The 23,309-nt window shown below is 39.3% G+C and overlaps 2 protein-coding genes and 1 long non-coding RNA gene across 4 annotated transcripts in view; 1 reads left to right on the top strand and 2 right to left on the bottom strand.

Moving 5' to 3' along the window:
* Positions 1 to 729: 729 nt before the first annotated feature.
* LOC113542103 (interferon alpha-inducible protein 27-like protein 2A) lies at positions 730 to 4,947 on the bottom strand. Its single transcript, XM_026939420.3, has 4 exons — positions 4,808 to 4,947; positions 2,960 to 3,010; positions 2,138 to 2,299; positions 730 to 1,045 (listed from the first exon to the last, which is right to left on the bottom strand). The coding sequence occupies exons 1-4, from the start codon at positions 4,812 to 4,814 to the stop codon at positions 777 to 779; spliced, it is 489 nt and encodes a 162-aa protein (XP_026795221.1). The 5' UTR covers positions 4,815 to 4,947; the 3' UTR covers positions 730 to 776.
* Positions 4,948 to 5,544: 597 nt separating this feature from the next.
* LOC128316996 (uncharacterized) overlaps positions 5,545 to 23,309 on the top strand; it is a 139,176-nt gene continuing 121,411 nt past the window's right edge. The window contains exons 1-2 of one of the 2 annotated variants that reach the window (XR_008301436.1): positions 13,238 to 13,406; positions 14,483 to 14,542. This is a non-coding gene — a long non-coding RNA (uncharacterized LOC128316996). Of the gene's footprint in view, positions 5,798 to 13,237; positions 13,407 to 14,482; positions 14,543 to 23,309 lie in introns of those variants that run through there. The other variant, XR_008301437.1, reaches the window with a different exon arrangement.
* marcksl1a (MARCKS-like 1a) lies at positions 9,391 to 13,118 on the bottom strand. The gene is made up of 2 exons (XM_026939272.3): positions 12,841 to 13,118; positions 9,391 to 10,707 (listed from the first exon to the last, which is right to left on the bottom strand). The coding sequence occupies exons 1-2, from the start codon at positions 12,907 to 12,909 to the stop codon at positions 10,120 to 10,122; spliced, it is 657 nt and encodes a 218-aa protein (XP_026795073.1). The 5' UTR covers positions 12,910 to 13,118; the 3' UTR covers positions 9,391 to 10,119.

The raw sequence follows: 23,309 nt of genomic DNA, 5'->3' as shown, positions 1-23,309 counted from the left end.
ACCAAATGGAACTGAATGGAAGACCTGAAGCACATATTAGTCATGAGGCATGCATTGTGCTCTATTCCTGTTTTAACACACCCGTGTGTATAGCAAGGTAGATCACACTGATACAATGAGGAGTGAATTGGTTTTAATAGGCATACACTCAGCTTTGGAACAAGTCTAGCTTCTTTTAACCCTGCACCACGTCCTAAATATGCCTGATAGCTATCTAAATAACACTGTTTTATTTCAAATACTATATTTCTGAAATAGTTATTCTATTATTTCTTTTAACACTAATAAATACCTTCATTTGCTAACCTGTGTTTGATTTTTAAACAGTGATTGCATGACATTGTATAAACTCATTTCTAGGTAAGTACTGCTCCTAAAGTGTGCAGTCACGCTGACAGAAACAGGGTGGGGAACTTGATGAATCTGAGCTAAAAATGATAAAAAAAATATATATAAGCTTATCTTTGATAAAAAGGTCTAAAACTAAATCTGGCCTAAAGTCATTCAAAATCTTTTTATATGAATCAAAAAAAAAAAAAGAAAAAAAAAAAGAGTCCTAGAGGACTCTAAAGGGCATGAACGAGGATCCTCGATCATTTGAATGGTAATCCTCTTACGTTTATAACTAAAATTCAAACATCTTTAAAATGCATACAAGTCAGCTAAGCTCTTCTCTCACTTGCTTATTGAGGAATCTGGACAAATTCAAAGACACCAAACACAAATATCAGGTATTCACTATGTATTTATTTTGGTACACTTACACAAAGAAAATTTCATTCAAACTTTTGCAGTTCCTTGGAAGGAGGGTCATTTGAAGGGTCCTTGTCTTCATCATCATCGGTTTCTGATGAATTTCCAGTCTCAGGGACCGACAGTTTAGTGCTCTCAGGTAGATTAAGAGGTTGAGGGGAATTAGGAGGTTGAGGGCTCTTAGGAGGTTCACCCCCAACTCTACGCCCAGATAACCACCCCAGCACACCGCCTATCACCCCGCCAGTAGATGCCACGCCTGCTGTTGTGGCAGCCGATAAGCCAGCGGCCCCTTGGGAGCAGAGAGTTTAGAAATCAGAAATCACAAACTTTTTTTTCATTTAAAATGTATATTTAGTGAAAATACAGGGCAAAGTATTTCATTTAAATTGTATATTTAGTGAAAATACAGGGCAAAGTAAACCACTTTTGTTTTGCTGTACTTTGTGCAACTCTGTCCCTACATCACTGTGTGTGAAATTCCTCTTCTAAGACCTTCTGACATACTCCATGTTGTTTGTAACGTGCCATGAGCTCATCACTTGGCTTTTTACAGGGAAGTTGTTTACCATACATGGCATTTTGGGGTGTTTCTTTATGCAAATGACTGTGGGGTAAATTGAGAATGTGCAGGATTTATCAGTGGTCATTGTGTACATCTGTGTGTACACATGGGTGATAAATAATTTTCTTGTGCGTACTGGTGGTCCTTATGCACAAATTTAGCACTTGTTCTACAGACGCTTTGATAAATGAATCCCTTGATTTACTGAATATATTTAAATTGTCATTTAGGATACAAAAGACAGTTTTTTAAGCATCATGAATTCATGAATAATTTAACACCAGACTGATTAGTCAAATGGTTGGCTTATTGGTTGATTGTTAGTTGATTCCTTTGCCTGATTGTTTGTTTGTTTGGTTTTGTTTGTTTGGTTTCTTGGCCTGACTGGTTAATCTGGTTGGTTTATTGCTGGATGGTTCCTTTTACTGATTGGATGATGCATTTATTGACTGATTGTTGGTTTATTGTTGGGTGATTACTTCCTTGATTGGTTAGACTGAATCTTCCACTGGCTGTTGTACTGGTTGTTGTATTGGATGCATGTTAGCTGGTTGGTTGGATGATTGTTTGACTGATTGGTTGAGGAATATATTGGTGGACTGTTGGCTGGTTTATTGTTGTTCGACTGCTTTGTTTATTGGTTGATTGCTGGTTAGTTTTCTGCTTGGACCAACAATTGGTTTATTGTTGGTTGGTTGCTTGGACTAATTTGGCTCCTGGTTGGTTGCTTGGTTGAGCATGTAAATGATTTATTTTGTGATTAACTGCTTATATGATTGTGTTGCTTAATTCAGCAGATCTACGGATTGGTCGACTCACCTACTGACTGAAGAACAGCCACTAGGCTGCCTGCTGCTACTCCTCCTCCATTAGCTATAGCAGCTGATGACATCATCCCGGCAGCGATGGACCCAGCTGTGATGCCACCCGCGGTGAAGCCCACCAACCCTAGTGCGGCAGGGACTAAAACAGCTGCACCCGCTACAGAAAAAACACAAACCCAGAACAAAATCCAACATGATTAATTATTTTCTCTAGATCTATAGCTGCTAGAAAATAAAACTTGCCTATATATGCAGGGTTTTTTTCTATTGAAAAGCCCATTGCTTGTTTTCTGCAGAATTTTAATGGTTTTTTATATATATATATATATAAAACTCATTTCTGCCTGCCTATTTTTATTTTTTAAAAAATCCATTGTCTTTCGATCAACATTTAAGATAAAAAAAAAGAGATTCAGGTGTATATAATTGTTAAAGGGGTTCTGGTTCACCACACTGCACAGGCAGAAAAGAAGAAAGTAATTTTACATGGTCTGAGATGACACCTAGTGGATGAATTGTGAAGAAGAAAATGTTAAGTTTGTTTTTTACTACGGATTATAAGTACAAAATATTTCCACTCAGATATATAGACTTGGAAATTGTATAGCATTTGGCAGATCTGTTGGATGTAACTGTAATCATAATTATTTATATCCAGAATAAAAAAACTGTCACATAGCCTTTAGCTTATCTTAATAAACCCTGGATGGGATGCTAGTCTATCACGAGGCACCACACACATATCCACCTGCTGGCATTTAGACAGTAGGAGGAAACGGGAGTACATTTATTTATATGAAAAGCTCCCAGTACTGACCTGCTCCAGCAGTAACCCCAAGAGTGACCCCAACCACAGTTTTGACCACCTCTGGAAAAAAAAAAAGTAAAATTAACATTATAGTATTATACAATATTATAGATACTGTCACAACATCAAGAAGTTGTCCTATTAGCTAATGCCATTTTACTGTTTATATAGCATATAACCTATCTATATCACGTACATCTGCCATACAGTCTATATGGCAAATAAATACGTTTAATGCCTATGTTGGATTTCTCATTAATATATCGGTTGTCTTTTATACAATTTGTTTCATCATGGTGTTATATATGGTGAACCTGTCGTACATTTTGTTTACAATATTAAACCTCCGTTCATAGCAGACCAAATACAGACCACAATGCATATTGTTTTGCACTGTTTATGATTCAGGAGTAATGATGAAGAAAAATATTCTTATTTTTATTCAAAATATTTTGAGACTCTAACTGAATCAAAATCGTGAAGCCAGTATCATGAATCGATTCGAATCATGACTGGAATACATCAACTTTTGTTTACAAAAAGGGTGTAGCTAGAGGGCAAGCCCAGGAGAGTGTACAAAGGTCATCCACGGTGGCCGGTCTCCTGGGCTCTCGAGGTCCGATTCTCCAAAAATGTTATATATAATGATGTTACATATAAATATATATATAAAATGAGTGGCAGTGCCTGAGATCTTTTTAGCTGGAAATAGAGCTCCAAAATCGGCTACACTGGCCGGTTTCTGCAGCCTCTTTCTCAGGCACCGCAGATCGCAGAGGCGCGGGGCGGCTGTGATCTGAAAGCTACTGAAGAGGTTAGGTTATAATCTGTTAGTGGTGCAACGGATCACTAAACTCACGGTTCGGATCATATTACGGATTTTGAGTCACGGATCGGATCATTTTTCGAACCGGAAAAAAAAAAATTGCTTTTCATTTATTACTGAATGCTTATTTTAAGTACTTCTATACCACAGCAAAAAACTACTAGCTTAACTAATAATGACAGTAATAAAACAAGAACAATTACACAATTACAGACATAGATGAATAACAAAGTTACAAATAAAGTCAGGAACAGTAGTATTCAGGTGCAGAAATGTAATAATGAAGTGTAAAATAGCACAATAGTGCTCACTGCATAAGTTACACACAGATGAATCTTTGTTAAAGCTGTGGTGGTGTTTGATTAGCAGACAGAAGCAGATTATTTCTAGGCTGCTGTCTCTTTAATAGCAAATGCACAGACCCAGTCCTGACACACATCCTGCTTCTTTCTCAGCTGCGAGGAAACAGCGCGCGAGTCCCGATTCGACTTCTCTTCCGCGTGAATGGTTTAAAATTGCTTGAATGTGTAAACGGATCATCTATGATCCTTTGCACCCCTATAATCTGCTACAATCATTTGTTGTCCGATCCAGAGCGATCAGACACTACACAAATGCACATGATTCCTGTGGTGCAGACTGTCTATGGAAGATAACTTGACCAGAACAGGATTTCTCTCCCACCCAATAACTTGTCATTTGAAATAACAAAAACACAGCACCAACCAACAAACTAGCCCAGGAATCATTAACCACACCCCAAATGTTTTTTTTTTAAATAAGCATGCTTCTTGTGTTTCAGGGTGGAATGTTTCTTTAAGATAAATCATTATTCCTTCACAGAATAAAAGATATATTGAAAACATGTTAGAAGAGTAACGTATTAGAAGAGTGGTCAGTTATCTAACGTAAACAAAGGTTTTGTATATTCAGTAGTATGTGCCTTGGAGAAATCCATTATTACTGAACAACATCTGGCTTGATGAGTATGAGTTTGATAGAATCTGCTCAAGAGAAAAGCATTTACTTACTGCTCATGCTGAAATGGATGCAACCAACACAGTGAGACGCGTCAATAAAAATATCCTGGTGCAGCTGCACAGATCAAACTCTTTCGCTTTCCTTTTCCCGACTTCATCCGGGGAAAAATCCCGCCTACTCCACTGTGATTGGCTAATACTCATGAGCAGTTCGCTGATTGGACAGTTAAGAAGTCTTTCACCTCCACGTGTTCCTCATTCCAAGAAAAATATCCCCAAAAAGTGTATTCTATTCTAAATTATTATTATTATTATTATTATTATTATTATTATTATTATTATTTTAAAGGATGGGTAGCATTATCTTGTTATGTGTGATATGATTAAACTAATAAAAGTTTAAGCAAGCAGCCAGCTGATTGGACAGGTTAAAAAAAATCATTTCACCTTCAAAGGAAATGCCAGACATGATTATTTAAAATAAATATTATTCAAAATATTTAGAAATTAATAACTCAAACAATAGGAGAAATAGGCTGGGTAGAGAAACATACCCAGTGCATTTTTTAGAGTTAAAAATAACCCAACATTGGGAAGGTGCTAGATCAATGTCAACCCTACTAGTTAGGTTACTAACTAGGTTACTAGTTAGTTAGGTTAATTTAAATAATTATTTATTAGAAGAAAAACAAACTGTCGTAAAAGTGCCAAATAAACCAAACTTCTACTTTTTGGTTTACTCTGCAACTACATTTTGACCTGCTCCATCTGCTTTCTAAAGGGAAGTTATTTGACCATATATGGAGATTTGGGGGCGTTGCTTTATGTAAATGAGTGTGGCCGTGCACAGTGTTGTGTTTATTAAGGAGCATTAAGCACAGCTGTGCTTTCGCACGTGCCATAAACGCGCGGTTTTTACTGCGTCCTAGAGCGCTTTTGGGAGAGAGAAGCTAAAAGTGCACTGGATAAACCAGATGGACTGTTGAGTCGCTAATCACTTTCAGCAGAGTCTCCTGCTCTTCTTCAAACACCGCACAAAAGGTCAGCCATTACCTGCATCATCCCAATGCATCTGTGCACGCGCCTTTTATAGGATTATACTTCTGATTTCATTTGTGTCACGTGTCTTCACCTTGTTGCGAGCACCACAGTCAGAAAGTGCAGAAATGATGGACAGTGTAAGGGTGTGTACTCATGGTCAGGAGTGGTTCTCAGTATCCTCTCGTCCTCACACACTAGAATAACCTGATGCATCTCATCTGATGCACAGAAACCTGAGCATGCACACTTTACTGTAAGGCTGATATAAATGAGACCTCTGATCTCACTTGTAGTCTCTCCAACCTTGTTGCACATTACAGGAAGAGGCTGTGTTATTTGCACTGCTCATAATTTGTCAAGGGGCTTTGCATAATCTTATTGTGCCAATAATTTTGTAAACTGCACTAGTTAATGGCAACTTTTATTGTTTGAGAAAACTATTTTAAAATAAAATTGTACCCTCTACATGGGGGCACGGTGACTTAGTGTCTAGCATTGTTGCCTCACACCTCCGAGGTTGGGGGGTTTGATTCCCGCCTTCGCCCCATGTGCGTGGAGTTTGCACGTTCTCCCCGTGCTTCGGGGGTTTCCTCTGGGGGTTTCCTCCAGTTTCCAGAGACATGCACTGTACGCTGATTGGCATTTCCAAATTGTTTGTAGTGTGTGTGTGTGTGTGTGTGTGTGTGTGTGTGTGTGATTGTGCCCTGTGATGGCCTGGCACTGATCAGAGTTAAGCAGAGTTACTGTTACCAACCCGAAGCTGGTTATTTTTCAATAACTGCATGTCCGGAAATGTTGTATTCTGCTTATATCACAGAAATTTGCCAACAATTTAATCTATTGATTAAAGAATGACATACCATACTTTTTATCTGTTTAGTGTTACATTTAATGTTATGGCACATCCATGAAACAAGTTATTTCCTGTTCTCACTTGTGGCTGCAAACTTTCACTCCAGCCAGATAGGAGGCACACTTGAAAGATGATTGGAGGTCAAGATGAACTGATTAAACAAGTGGAATCAGGTATGGCTCATGCCTTTGTGGATAAGATCGAAGACGCGTGGCTATAAACAGTCATTCCATCACCAGCTTCTCTCTGAGTAACAACAAAGTGTAAATTCTCCTGTATCAGAAAACTTACTGACTGTTATGAAGCACTGACACTGGAGAATTCTTTCCATAAATGCTAAATAAATATCTCCTTACCATACATATGATAATGTATTAGAAATGCATTATATTAACCTGTGATTTGCAGCTGCACCACTGACAGAGCTGCTGTTATGGAAAATTAATCAACACCTGCTGACCAGTGAGAATTCAGCAGGGCTGTAGTGTAACGTGAATCTAATGCATTCCTCAGTCATGAAACTGTGGGAACAAATATGAAATATGTTATGACTTGTCAATCCTGGCAGAAGGTTCTAGACTTCTCTGGATCGTTAATTTGGGACTCCTTACCTCTAGTGTTGCTTAAATTCCTAGAAACATCCTCCCCCAAATGATTCATTAAATTGGTGTATAAGATTTCTTTTTAAGTTTTGGATTTGAGGTTAGTTTTATTGACCATCTGTCTGCTTTCATCCTACACACCTGGCAACCCTAGACATCAGCGAGGCCAATCTCATATATAAATGCAAGCGAAAAGAGATTAATGAATATCAAGCCTGTTATTTATCTTTATTTTTCTCGCGTTTAAAACACCATTTTTGGAAGTCCTTGTCATGTTTCAGGGACTTACCTTATTTCTGCTTACAGCCTCGTTTGTGTTCTTCAACTTGAAGTCTTCCTTAAGATTTCCATTCCAGCCACTATTTTCTGGCTGAGAATCTAGACTTCAGATTGTAAGAGACTGTAAATTATGCAACATTCTTTCATTAAGTTCCAGGTTTAGTTATGGAAGTTATGCTGTGTTTAACCGCCTTCAGTCTGTTCACTTTGCACTGCACAAAAGTCAATGCTCACCTTCGCTTGAGTGTATAATCTCACCTGGATACTGTAGATATGTACCTGCTGTAATCATAAAGACCGCCCTGTGCTCATCCCAGGACTTTCATTCACAGTCTGCTCACACCGAACAACCTGTAAACACACTTACTACTGTTTTCTTCTTCTTGTCATCTCAGGAAGGTTTTCCTCGTCGGTGTTGCCTCTGGCTTGTTTAGGGACAGATCCAGATTTCTGTAAATCTCCTTCACCACAGTACCTACTATTAAAAGTGGTATAAAGATAAAATTGTAATTGATCTCCGATTAGAAGTAGGTCCAGTATCTAATCAGGGCAGTACTATGCTAATTCATATTCTCCATTTTAGGATTTTATGATTAGAAACAAGACGGCTAGTTTGACCCTATGCACGAGGAAGTGACGAATTAACTGCCAAATCATGCACATAATAGAGGTGGGATTGTTGTAAACTGAAGCTTGTGTTGGTCGCTTTCCTTGTACGAATTAATCACAAGAAGGGAAATTAAGTAAAAATAAACCTGCACTGGATACTGAAAATGTACCGAGGTACAAAATGACTGAAACCGACCCAGTAAACCTGCAGGTGAAGTCCTTTCTGTGTTTGAGCGGAATATGGACACATTATTGTACACCATTTTTTAGGGTCCCTGGTGGACTAAGAATCTGACGCTCTGACTGCTGCGGCCCGGGTTTGATTCCCGGGCAGGGAGTGTACTCTTAGTGCTGGTCCCAAGCCTGGATAAGATGGGAGGGTTGCGTCAGGCAGGGCACCCTGCAAAAAACCTGTGCCAGATCACACATGCGGACCGATGATCCGCTGTGGCGACCCCTAACAGGAGCAGCCAAAACATCATTGTACACCATGTTTACTGTAATGCTGCTGTTATAGTATGATTATGGCATACAGATGGCACTAAACGCAAGATCAGTATAATCCAATTGCTGCGCTAGCTGTAGCTCTGTTCTGTAGTACGATATAAAACACAGATTTGAGTGACATGTGAGTTGACTTTTAGAAATCATGGTTCTTTGGCTAGTTAAGAGTTCGTAGCTCTCCGATTAGCTCTCAAAGGAAATCATTTGTAATAGAGTAATACTATACAGAACCTTTAAGGGTTCTCACAGAGCCAGTGGCACAAATAACCACCATTAAGTTATAGATTTAACCTTTTTTCTACGAGTGTAAGAAGCTTAGGGCTAATTTACACACAGAGTGTACATCTAGCTTCATACGCAAATGCTTCTTTTAAATAAAACCATCCTAAACTATCAGACTTACAGCTCTTACTCTTGTATATACACATCTTTCTCTATTAATTTTAATGTAGTTACTGGAAAAAAATCCTTCACATTAATAACTAAAGATTAAATGAGATTAAATTAAAAATCTGAGTCTGCTGATACTCAATTTCCATATTAAACTGTATATATTAATGTTATTGCTTGTTTAATTTACAATCTACACCTCTGTATTTTGTAAATATCAGTGATGACATTACATCATGCAGCTCTGGTTTATATGTCTAAAAACCACTCCAGGCTGCAGGAAAAGCCAGGACTAAATGAGATAAAAATTAAATGGAAAAAAAGAAAGAAAGAACCAAATCTACAAATGCAAAAAATGAATGAGGAGATCAGACATTTATTTGGCCTTACAATAAAACCATTAACGTTTAAAATGTTAGCAAAAAAATAAAGACAAAAATTATATACAGATGAACAAACAAAAAGAAGCTGATAAAAGCAGTGGTTTTTTTTACACCCCTACGTCGAACTCCAGAGAGAGAGACGACACGTTTCAAAAGCTCATCAGAAAGCAGCCTACACCTAAACCACCCCTCCAAAGTCTCTGCACTAAATACTCGCATGTGTTTTCAGGGGTTAAAAAACAGAGGAATGGAGAGCTTCTAAAAACAAACACACACTATTTCAAGAGGCTTCACATTGTCCTTTAACCGTCAGTGACGATTCGTCAATTTGCTCGCCTGCCACTGCCATCCAAGACGGGAAAAACGTGGGCTATGAGACTGGTACGTATGATACACTTTCATCTACTGGAAAATATTCCGATCTGGTTTGAGAATCCGTTTCTCCTCCGCAGTCCCGATTCGTACGTCCACAGCAGAGAAGGAGCGAGTGAACGAGAGAAACTGTGATGCTTTTCTTTATCTTTTTTGTCGGCTCGTCTTTCTCTGTAGTGACACTGCTGTAACTTCAATGAAACTTCAATGACGTGGTTCAAGTCTCTTATATATATTTCATATATTTCAATCTTTAAAAAAAGAAAAAAAGAAAAGAAACAAAAAATAAAAAGAAAGGAATGAGGGGAAAATCAGTCCGGTCGCAGTAGGTTACTCCGAGGCTGGTGTGGGCTCAGCGGGCGTGGCCTCAGGCGTGGCCTCGGTCTCAGCGGGAGTGGAAGCAGGAGCTTCCTCGGATTTGGCGCTCTCCTCTGTGGGTGTGGCTTCTGCCACAGGGGCAGGCTCTTCTGCTTTAGGCTCCTCCTCTGCAGCCTCTGCAGCAGGTGCTGGTGCTGCCTCTGCCTCCACCTGTGCCTCTGCCTCAGCCTCAGCAGCTACCTCGTTGGTCTCGGCAGCCGGCTCCTCCTCTTTGGTTTCCTTGGGGGCGTGACCGTTCTCCTCTGGCGCTGCCGCCGCCGCCTCCGCTGGTTCCTCGGTGCTCTTCTTGTTCTTCTTCAGCGACAGGCCTTTAAACTTGAACGAATTCTTCAAGGAGAACTTCTTCTTCTTCTTGGTCTCCTTGGGTGCCTCGCTCTCTGCTGCCTTGGCGCTGGTTCCCTCGCCATCTGCAGCCTCGATGGCGTCCCCGGCCTCCGCCGTGTCTTTGACGGCCTCTGCGGTTCCGTTGCCGTCGGCCACCGCCGCCTCTCCCTCGGGTTTGGCCGACACGTCACCGTTGGTTTTGACATGGCCGTTCTCCTGGAGACGAAATTAGAGAAGAGACATTAGACGCTATTCAATATATTTCCAACCTTTTCCTGTGGTTTAAATTTTCGACAAAACGCTATTCTCAGAGCTCCAAGTACAGCTCGAGATCCACTACTACACCAATACTACCATCATCACAGTAACTGAGCGAGTGAGCATGTTTCTGTTGCCGTGTTGTGTACACCACAAACAAAATGTCACCACACCACCACATAATCAAATGTAAGATCTGCGCTGTGTCAGTCTATACTGCACGCGTAAAACATGCATCAGTGGATGAGATTAGACAATACTCCAAATCTGATCCGACACAAATCCGTCATATCAAGCCGATACTGATGTTTCCTAGCAGTTAAAGGAAAAGAAAAGATAAATCTGTCATCGCTTGACAAAGGCGAGACGTGGGATTGGATCCAATTCAACATGCTAGTAAACTGAAAAAAAATAAAGAAATATAATGACGCTGACAAACAAAGTTGCACAAGATCACACGACTGGTGGGGAAAATGATCTGCTTGCTGTGTGAATATATTTGTGCACTCTCTCTGTAAACTGTGTGTGTGGCTGTTATTAAATGAAACTGAGATAGGGTGATGAAGTGCAAACACAAACATGTTCTGCACCTAAACATGTGCTTTGCCACTAACAAGTTAACCACACACACACACCCACCCAAACACATACACAAACACACACACAGCAGTTTTGTATAATCCTGTGCATGCGCAGTCCTGACACTAGGCGGCGCTGTTTCACCTGCTTTTCGCGTGTTTATCCGGGTTTGAGGTGCAATACTCGACTCTAACACTAGGCGCCGCTGTTGCTCCACTGAACTGCACTCAGACGTGAACGCGGAAAACGTGACAAAACAGCCGGGGCGCGTCCTAAACGGCTCATTAATGGCACCAAGTAGGACGGAGAATCCATTGTTTCATGCACTATGTAGTGCACGTAGAGAGGGAGCAGGGAGCCGTTTGAGCTTCAGACTTTTGGGGAGAAACCACGCGCGTCGTTTAATAGCGTGGATACCTTAATTCCAGTGACGTAGTCTAATTGTCTGATTAAAAAAAAAACAGTGTGTGTGTGTGTGTGTGTGTGTGTGTGTGTGTGTATACAAATTACCAATATATCTGAGATCTTGTAATGTGCTCATGGTTAGTGTTTAGGCAACATTAGAGGTATATGGATGTATATATGTATGCGCGTGTGTGTGTAACATCTGTGCTCGGTTGTGTCGAGATAAACCCTCTAACCCCAAAATGGCTCCCTACATCCGTGCACTGCTCGGGGTATCAAATGATGGCGCCCTGCACCCCATGCAGCGCACTACGCACTCATCACCCACCATTTGGGACTGAACCCAAACCAAACCACCATCAAGCCCCAGCCAGACGCGTCGAGCTTCAGCATTAAACTCGAGTTAAAATTCGTGCAAAAAGACGAAGATGAAGCGCGACAGGGGTGAGACACCGTGTGTGTGTGTGTGTGTGTGTGTGCGCGCGCGCTGGGGGAACGTTTCCTCAGCCGCTCCTCACTCACTCACTCACTCTGTGCGCTTTTGTTCGCAGCTCAGCAGCAGAAGCGCAAAAAGCCCCTCATTTGCATCCTTTGCGCCCTTTTGTTCCTAAATCACCCCCCAGAGCACAATGGGCTCAGCTCAGGGCGAATTTCATCATGACTAACCTGTTCACAAACTCCAAAGCTTCATTTCAAATGTATATATTTTTTAAAAATTCAAATATCATCCTATCATTTCATCACCAACAAAAGACACTCGGGTTATTTCTCTGAGTAAACAACCTGACTATGGTGGCATTTCATACTGCTGTGTGGTCCAGCACAACCTGGATACACTGAGCTTACTCCAATATGAGGATATAATCATAAAACAAACAAACAAACAAACAAACATGGATGGACGTGAAAAGGTTAAACGCAATTTACGCACAATTTACGGAAGAATAACTGTAACCCCGCCACCAGAAATCTGCCCCAACGCGCGCGCACACACACATACACAATGCTGATGGACAAAAAAACCCAAACAGAAGGGAAAAGAAGGGAAGCAGGTAGTAAAGGTGAGAGATGGGATGGAAAGTAGCCCCACATGGACACGGCTTTTACCTGGCCGTTGGTTTTAGCGGCTGCGCTCTCAGCCTCGGCTGCTCCACCCTTAGACAGCTGAGCTCCCATCTTCACTCCAAAACCAGAACCGTAGCCAAGCAAGAGAAAAAAAAAAGATGCTGAAAAGTAAACTTCTTGCTCAGAAGTTTGAAAATACGAGACCCGAAATGCCAAAGTCCTCAGCTGGGTTTGTTCCCTTTAAATAAGGAGTGAAGCGCGCGAGCTCTCGCATCCGCTGCGTCTCCGCCTGGTGATCTGAAGCTGCTCGAGACGTCGACGCGTGTATTTCTGAAGCTCAAATATCGCGCGAGGCCCCGCCCACTTCGGGCGTGGCGAAACCCGAGGGGCGTGGTTTCGCCTCTGAAATCTAGTGGTTTACGTGCCAGTTGCTCGAGGTTACTTGGGTTCTGGGTGCTAGTGCACTATCTACATCCTTAAAACAGCATTCTTCATGGATTATTTGATCAGTTTAAGGGTTCTAGCTCCCTAAAGAGGTTCTACTTGGATTGAGGAAACCCTGTGTTCCTTTAAAGGTTCTTTAAGAGGAACAAACTGAAGACTTACGGGTAACAATATTAACCCATTTAATTCCACCAGTTACAATTAATGGCATTTAAAAAAAAAAAAACAAAACTGAAAGAGACTACAAATTTCTTTTCTAGGGTTCTAGCATACTAAAGGGGTTCAACTTTGAATACGGAAACCCTCTGTTTAAAGATACTACATAGAAATTTTCTTCAAGAGGGACAACTAAAGAACATGTAACACTTTTTAAAGACATATTAACTCATTTATTTCCACCAATTATAATTATTGGCATTTAAAAAAAAAAAAAAACCCCTGAATATTAGATTCCAGATTGGACGGTTAAGGGTTCTAGCATACCTTTGAATGGGGAAACACTCTGTTATTTAAAGCTTCTTCAAGACAGATAAAGATTTAGATGGGATCAATCCATTTGAATTTACTGAAACATAGACTATAAATTGGATGGTTAAAAGTTCTAGTGTCCTAAAGAGGTTCTACATTGAATGGGGAAATACCCTCTATTCCTTTAAACATTCTTCAAAGAGGGACAAACTGAAGAATACTTAAGGTTTTTTTTTCTAAGATGTAATAACTCATTGAATTCCACCTGTTTCAATTATCAGCCTTTTTAAAATTTGAAGGTAGACTCCAGAATAGACAGTTAAGGGTTCTTGCTTCCTAAAAGGGTTTGACTTTGAAGGGGAAAAGTTCTCATTCAAGAATGCTAGAGTTTCTTCTAAGGGTGCAGGGTATTAACCCTTTTAACTCCACATGTCACAGGTGTGAGCATTCCTTTTACTAAAAGGTAGACAGCAAATGAACAAATTGTTATACAGTAGATTGTCTTGTTTTCATGTTGTAGTTTCATTCATATTTTATGAAGCTGGTTCTATGTTTTAGGTTCACAGGACCAGATGTGAGATGGCATAGGTGCTCCAAATTTACAATCAAACCTCTGCTGCTGGATAAATCTATCAGCTGATAAAAAAGTTTTGACTCTTTGGAATGTAATGGTTTAACTTACGAGCACATCAGCATTAAAATAGTTAAAGCTGTTACTATAGATGTGTGCATTGATGCTGAAATATTGATCTGTACTGATGTTTCCTTTCAGACCTCGAAACAAACATCAGACACTACACATGTCAGGGCTGACTGACTACATTTGTGGGAGGTCAGGAATTGCATGAATTGTATATATTTCTTTTTTTTGGCTAAACTATTCTTCTTCAAAATTGATAAGGAAAATCCAAGCTGGTTATTGTTAGAATAAAGCATTAAACCTTATAAAGTACTGTTACCATTTTTAGCAAAAAGTTTTACTGTATTTAGTGTGAAATAAACAAACTGCAGGAAACATACTCAGGCCACGATTTAATTGTTCATCAATCGTACTACAGGCTCAGTCATAGTAACCTGTCTATGTGTATCAAATGCAAATATTTAGCAATTTATGCAAAAAAAACCAAAAAACCAAAAAAAAAAAAAACAGTGATTCAACAGTGTAAGATGTGAGGCCTCATCTCAAGGTAAATGTAACATGAGAGGTCAAAAGTCAGAAATCTGCATGCTTATGTGAGGATGGGATGGGCGTGGAATGATAGTGAAAATGCTGGGAAGTTTGAACATCAGTATCAACAAAGGAATTAGAAACGCTATGTGACCTGTTTAGGTCGGGTTAAGGGGCGGGGCTAACGGCTTATCGTACTTCATCAGAATTGCTTCTGAGAGCTGAAATCTCTGTGCTGTCCATCAATCATGGGTGTAGGGCTGGAAACAACAAGACATGATGTGTGAAAGTGCTCGTTGTGAGATAAGGATGTTGCCTTTTTTTGCTGCGTGTGTATCTGAAGAAGTTTATACACAGTCGCATCATCTTGTGGTGAAGATTTATTTGAAAGCATGATTTAAAAGTTTCATTGGTATAGCGCCTTTAAAAAATGTAACTAGCGGTCAAGTTAATCAAAGTCTGTAAATAAGTCTGTAAGCTATATCAGTTTATCCTCCACGTTTTCTAAGTTCGTCCGTCAATTCAAAAACGTCTAATATGTTAAGAAAATGAAATGGTGTAGCGTTCAACAAAATTCACTATTTATAAGCTGTAGATTTCACCAACTAATCTATGTTGATTGATGTAAAGAAAATAAAACTATAAACTGATTTAAAGCAGTGAAGCGATATTTTATTTACACTTGATGGTGTGAGTGGCCATGTTGACATGACGTCATATGCTGAACTCGGGGTTGAGGACACTTTCCCAACTGTTTGCTTTGGGTTTTCCTAGGCGGAGTTCAGAGATTCCGAGTTGCAAGTTTTAGTCGAACGCTGCACTATTGTCAGGACATGCCTGTGTGAGGGTTTATTCATTGTAAACAGGTGTAAAGCGGATATTGAAAGCACCTTTCTATGCCTGTATTCCACTTACCTCCTGATGACCTCAACTCACAATAAGTACAATCTACAAAAACTCTACAAGAAGCCTACAATATGTAGACCTATCCAGATGATAAAACAAGGACAAGATCCGGCTGGCCAATCTGAGCATGTTTCCATTGTGGGAACTGATCCAGCTGGCACAAAGGTTTTACAAAAGACAGGTTTTAAATAAGAGCGGAGCGCAGCACTGCTTCCTGGCCCTGGTTTTGTTCAATTGTTGTGTCTTTAGAATGAAATGCATTGGAAAACCCATGACATGTAGAGACAAGCTGCAGACCTGCAGATCCATTGCAGATTACTGTTAGATAATTGAAGTATAACCTCCACCTCGAGCTCAATGCCTATGGTGCCTATTTATGGATAGCAAAGAATATCATCATTTTAGTGGAATCTAATCATAAAAATGCAACTGTTCATCTTAATAAATTCTCTGGTAACAGTTAAAGTAGAAATCCAAATTACTTAAAGTATGAAGCAAATGTCAAACAAAGATTCACAAAAGAAAACGGAACCAGGGAATGAGGTTAAGCATTAGCTAAGGCTAACCAACCAGCTTATTTTGTAGTCTGTCACATGTTAGGTATCCTGATAGCAACTTTGACGAATGCTAATCACAGGCTGTCTCAAAACAAACTGGCTTAATAAATACAAATTTACATAGCAACAGATCATTAGATGTGATTGGTTGAATTTGCCGAGTGACAGGTGTCGGTGTGTCCACAAGGGCGGAGCTTAAGTTAAATTTGATCAACCAATTGCAAACCACCGCAGTATTATACATAACACTAGCTAGCTTTTAGACGAACTTGGCTACTGGTTTAAATTTTAACAATATAAACCTAGTTAGAGAATTTGGATACTGGATTAATTAAACAACAATAAAGCAATTAAGGCTGACTTTTGGTTTTGTTAACAGTTTGCACATGATCAGTTTCTTATTAGATCATCAGTAGTGCACTACTATCTCGAGAAAAAAAATTATTTGAGGCAGATGATTAGCTTCTGCTAAGTCTAGCTTAGTAATCAGTGTGTCCATTCAAACATTGAAATAAAATTTCAACTGTGAATTTCATTTCTGCAAAACTATGAGGTATTTTCCAACAACTGTCATTTGCGATGTGGCATTTTAAAATGAACACTTGGATGGAAACACAACTACTGTAAAAGCCAAGCCGGGGCAACACTGGGGTCCCTGACTAAGCTAAACACAGAGTGAATTCACATTCCACACTCAATTCAATTCACTTCTATTGTCATTTTACATATAAAGGCTTTTCTGCTGATCTCAAGGACGCCTACGACATTCATCAAGTGCGAAGTGCAAACGCTTGAATGCCTCACATTCATAATTGATGCCTAACCCCTCCTCCCCTTTCCAGCTGTGAATGAAACACAGCCCCTCTCCATCAGTAGCTGTGGTATGTGAGGAATGTTTTAGCCACCCAGAGTTCTCCGTTTCTGCTCGATCATCCCCAAGCTGAAGAGCAAGCAGCAAGCCTCATCTGATTCCTGTTTCCTCCCAAAACGCTGAAGAAAGGCTGGGCGTAATTATGAGCACAGATTGTAGAATGAGGACCACTTGATTCCAGCTGTTGGAGTTGGTTAAAATAGCTGAAAATCATAACCAATTTTAGCTAGACTTGTAAATAATTTGTTCTCTTTGTATTATAACTTCCTACAAAGTTGACATTTCCAGCTATATTTCTAGCTAATATTTCTTTCCAGTCAATAGAAATTTCTAAAAGTTTAAAATTTCTAGCTAAATTTAACTACAGCTTTTGGCAAATTGCTTCCGTTTGTTACAAAACTCTATAAATCGTAAATTCATAGGCCAATTTGTAGCTAATGTGCTCCCGATAAGTACAAGTTGTAAATTCCTCACTGAATTCATAGCTTAACTGCTCTCAGTCAGCACACATTTTAAATTCCTAGCTAAATTAGTACATTACTTGCCCTTGTTCATTTCAAATTCCTGCAAATGATAAATTCCTAGCTAAATTTATTTAAATTAATAGCTAACTCCCTCTCACTCAATGCAGATCTTTACACATTCTAAATTCTCAGCTAAATCTTGTAGAAAACTTGTTTATTAAGAATCCTCACAAATTTTAAACTTCTGATTACATTTGTAGCTAATTTTCTCATTCTTACAATTACATATTTCTATGAATTTTAAGTCCCTGGCTAAATCTGTCTACATTCGTACCTTACCTGCTTTTGCTTACTGCAAACTTGTACAGTTGTAAATTTCTAGCAGGTTAAAGTTAAGCAGTTTCATGGCTAAATTTAAATTTATATATTTTAGCTATATTAGTTTTATGTTTTACCTATTATGAAAAAAAGTCATATACTGTAAGATTTTTATGATTCCATCTACACTAAAAAACAACAACAACAACAACGACAACAAAACAAGCACGACTGAATTTCACCCTCTAGTTCACTAAAAGGCTCCTCTCCATCTTCATCTCTCCATCGTCTTTAAAACCACACACTGTATTAGACTACAAATTCATACGTAACGTAATATTAATAATAATAATAATAATAATCTCTGAGAGAAAATGATGCATTTGGTGCTTGTTGTTGTTAAAGCTGAAGACAGATGCATATTTAAACACTATCATGAATATGTGTGTGTCTATGTGTGTATGTGTGATTATAGTTTCATGAGCTTCAATCATTTTCATGTATTGCTAGTGCTAAATACATTCAGGCAGTTGCTGGTGTGAACTGCACCTGGGATCTGGGAGTGTGTGTGTGTGTGTGTGTGTGAATGTGTGAGCTGAGTGAAGCATATGAGTCTGTCTGGCAGTGTGGAGCTGCAGTGTTAGTGGGTCAGTGTGCCAGCATCGGCTCTTCATCAGCACAGTCACGTACTACATCAGTTCTCTCTGTCTTTCTCTCTCTCTCTCTCTCTCTCTCTCTCTCTCTCTCTCTCTTGCTCTCTTTCTCTCTCTCCCCCGCTGTCTGTCTCACACTTAGACACACTCTCTCAGACAGAAAGGGGAAGCAGAGACTCACTTATGCAGTGGCAGTGCAGTCAATAGAGTGGAATTGTGTGTGTGTGTGTGTGTGTGTGTGTGGGTCAGACACACTTATGTCTGCCTCTCCAGCATTTGTGTCTGTGTGTAGATCTCTCTTTGTCTTTCTCTCTCTCTCTCTTTAACACTATTTGTCCTTGAAGCTGGGGACAGCGTTGTCCTTGTATTATGAAGAGAAAGAGTAAACAAAAGATGGGAGATAGGACGAGGAACACACACACACACACACACACACACACACAAAGAACAAGAGAGAGAGCGAGAGAAAGAAGCCTTCCATCTTTTCCTTTCATGATTCTGTTGCCGTTTTGTGTTTTTCATCCATCTGCACATCTTGCATGGTGTGTGTGTGTGTGTGTGTGTGTGTATATGTGTGTGTCTCTCCATGTGTGTGACCCAGTTTCACCCCTCCTGTTTTTCCTCCTACCCGAGATAAACCTTCCCCCGCTGGTTTACAATAACGGGAGAGGATGGAGAAAAAGAAAAGGCTTCACATGAAGCTCTCAGCAGTGCTGTGAAACTTTAACACAGATAAATACACAAGCCGGTATTAATACACAGCGACAGAGTAATCTGAGGACACGACAGACCTGCAGCTGTTTTTTTTTTAAACTTTATTTATTTATTTATTATAAACAGCAAGGTCAAAAGGACAGCCTGTGTTTTGGCTACAGAACCATAATCATAAGCAGCCAAGCATGACGATCTCTGTTTATATTTAAATATCAATCAGGTACAGTTATAATCATAACACTGAATGGTAAATACACAAAATTGGGATGTCGAGGCCACAAATATTTACAGATATTTCTTAAGAAAATCTCAAACAGATTGGTTTTCCATGTTATTTATGGAAGGAGTCTCCAGTGTCAGTGCTTTGTAAGTATTAGACGAAAAGTTGTAACTTTACGTTTTATGAACAGAGGAGTTTACGCTTTGTGTTGTTTTTCGTGCGAAGAGAGAGAGAGAAGAAATAAGAGAGGCTCCACAACATTAAATGTAACTATAAATGGATAAAAAAAGTATGATCTGTTGTTCTTAATAAATAGCAGTTGTAACTGTTAGCAAATTGCTGTGGTGTAAAGGAAGAAAACACATTGGGCTGTGCTGTTATAGGAAAATAATCAACGCTGAGGTGGAAACAGTAATTCCAATCCAGTTCCACTTATCATTGTTAATTATTTCCCTTTAACAGCACAAAGACAAGTGTTCAATTCCTTACTTAAGGATTTGAACATAGATGTACTTTACTTTCTTCCCTTAAACCACATTACACCCCCCCTTTTTTAATGAAATTCTGATGCATTTTTACCCTTTTTTGTTAAATGGTGGGGAAAGTGTAATGTGTGTAAACTACATACACATATAAAGTGCAACTATAATCCTAAGCATGAGCGTAGCAGACAAACAAAGCTAGCTGTTAATGTCTAGCCGTGAAAGCTGGCAGATAATCAATGACTCGACATTTAAACAAAGGACATTAGGGACCAGTGGACGGAGCGGCGGTGCGACACAAGAAGAGGGGGAGATGAGGAGATAGAGACAAACCTGGAAATGGAAAGAGATCGGAAGAATAAGAGATGAAAACAGCAGATTGACCTTTAAAGCTACAATCAGGTGCTGATTAGAAAATGCTAATGAAAAGACAATATTATAATGCTAATAATAGAAAACACAGACCACTAAAGCACATGGTTCTCAAAATGGAGTCTGTGAAACATAGCTGGGGGTCCAAGATTTTAAAATTTTATTCTAGTGGTGGAAATCACAACCCCAAAACTTGTAGTTATTATCCTGCTTGACTGGTAATTTGAATTAAATGAGTTAAAAAAACTAAAACAAACAAAATGAATTGTGTCCACTTGAATCTAATGATGAATAATTTGAATAATAATATATCCTATGTCTATTTTAATAAACCTCCAGAAATGGCAAAGAGAACAATCCTAAAAAAAAAAAATCAGATATGATAACTAGCATTAACAAGTAGTGAAAGTTGTTTATAGTAAATAAAAAACTCTGTTGCATTAATTCCCTGATTACATTAGGAATCTAGCTAAGTAACTTCTATATAACAAAAAATGATGCCTGCCAGGATAACGTTAATTGTACTTTCCTTCCTCTTGTGAAATGGATTTTAGTGCATTTCCAGTGCAATTTATTGTGAGAAATTTGTTGGCTAATTAGACTTGCTAGCTAAGCTAAGTAGGCTTTCTCTGGTGCTAAAAAAATACCTTCAGTCCACCGTCCCCCCTCTGAAAATATTTAACAATTCAACCGATGGGTATCCAACACAAAAGATTTTTATTTGGTGTCTATATTTTGTACAAAATGGATACTAGTTGCCTTCCTGCCTTAGAAGGAATCAATCTGAGGTAAGGTAGTTAGCTAGGTAGCTAGCGAGGAACTGGAGTATTGAGGAACAACTAAGGGGTATCCAACACAAAAGATTCTTTAAATTTGTTTCTATATTTTGTACAAAATGGACTCCGGATATGAGTTGCCTTCTAGCGTGAGAAGGAATCAGACTGAGGTAATATAACTAGCTAGCTAGCGAGGAACTGGAGTAGTGAGGAATACAACTCAGTTAAATTAATTATAATAACTTTAGCTAGCTAGCTGAGTGTACAGTATATCTAGCTAACTTTAGTTCACAGCGTTAGTTTGTGGAATTGTGCACTTTCTGTTTATTTGAGAAAATAGTTAGCAAAAGGAGAGCTGTAGAGTCAGATAGTCACGTTTGCGAGCGACACATCGATGGCTAAATGTTTTAAGTCGGCAAGGAACTGGAGTAGTGATGAGTATAAACTTGAGTAATATAACTCTGTATTAGTAAGCCTGTAAATTTTGGTGTATAACGTTTGACTTGTGCGCCACAAACCTGCTGCCTTCTCGAATGTAACCACAGCTCTCCGTCATTGATCCGTCTGCCAGAGAGAGGAAGAGAAACGACAGGAGCAGAAGGCATGGCACGCCTGAGACGGGGGTTTGGATTGAGGGAAAAGTGGTGTGACAGAAGGAGCCGAGTGGAACGGATGTGTGTTGCGGAGAAGATGGGTAACCGAAGAGGATAATGTGTGCGACCCCACGACCTTTAAGTGTGTGTGTGTGAAAGAAAATCTGAGGCTGAGGCACATGAATCACAATAAAACCACAATTCCTGGATTTCACTGTTTTAAGGATTTACGGATTACACATATGAGATTGAACACACACGCGTGCACACATATATGTATATATATATATAAATATATTCATGTGCCTCAGCCTCAGATTTATATATACTCTCACACACACATGCAGCTCTGTTTATATTAATGCACTAAAACAGTAGCTCTGTTTATATTAATACACTCATTCCAATACGTTATTGTTTCCATAGTAACAGCTTACGCAGGGATTTTTTAAAAAACACGTGCAATCGTTGATATGGTGAGGTTTTCTGTAAGCAGATGTTTATGTAACATTTTTGGAAGGAGTCTCCAGTGTCCGCGCTAAAGCTGTACGTTTTCCGACAAGTAAGATGACAAGCCCCTTTATTGATGATTTTCCTGTAACAGCACAACCCCAAGTGTTGTATTTGCTTTGTCAAACATTTCTGCTTTTGGTGTTGAATCAAATACAAATAAGGAATATGTACATAATTAGTACATACACTGAGGTGCCAGTTTAGTAGGTTCACCCACCATATACTCTCCATAAGTATTGGCACCCTCTGTGGAAATATGCTAAAATAACTACAACATGTAAGCGATATCCTGAACTTGTGGATGCTATATAGTTTATGAAAATTTGTCTGCAATAATCTTTGTTTCAAAAATATTGGCACCCAAACACTTTACATGTGGAGAGAATAACTACATTGAACCTCATCTTTGGGCTATAACGATGTGAAAGTTTAAATTGAGTACATGCCTAACGTCCATTCAATTAGCAAATAGCACAAGAACATCATACACACATTGGGGTGTGTCGTATGTTTTAATGTTTTGCTGATCTTTTAAATTAAATAGATGCACAATACCATGATCCAACATCGACAAGATAATTTCCTTATATTCTCACACGTCCACACACACACACACACACGTGCACATTTTATCTGAGTCCCCTTTTCTATATCTCTCTCCATATCTGTGCTATAAATCTTTCAGCATGCTCCCTTACTACTCAAACACTATCCAACTGTGCGCACACACACACACACACACACACACACATACACACACACAGGGTGATGGAGAGGTACGAGACACAGTCATGCACTGATAGAGATAAGACCAGAGAGGCAGCAAACTGGATTTCTTCCTGTTCCACCAGCAAGTTCCTGCTTCCTCTCTCGCATGCAAAACACACACACTCTCTGTTTCACTGCGTGCGCATGTTCACTTCTCTTTCTCACTCTCTGTGATGTAAATGGATTTTTCATGTAGTTAAGTATCACCAGTAATGGAAGTGTGT

This window comes from Pangasianodon hypophthalmus, chromosome 3, assembly GCF_027358585.1.
Source record: "Pangasianodon hypophthalmus isolate fPanHyp1 chromosome 3, fPanHyp1.pri, whole genome shotgun sequence".
Taxonomy (NCBI): Eukaryota; Metazoa; Chordata; class Actinopteri; order Siluriformes; family Pangasiidae; genus Pangasianodon; species Pangasianodon hypophthalmus.
This window is presented reverse-complemented; position numbering and strand designations above follow the sequence as displayed.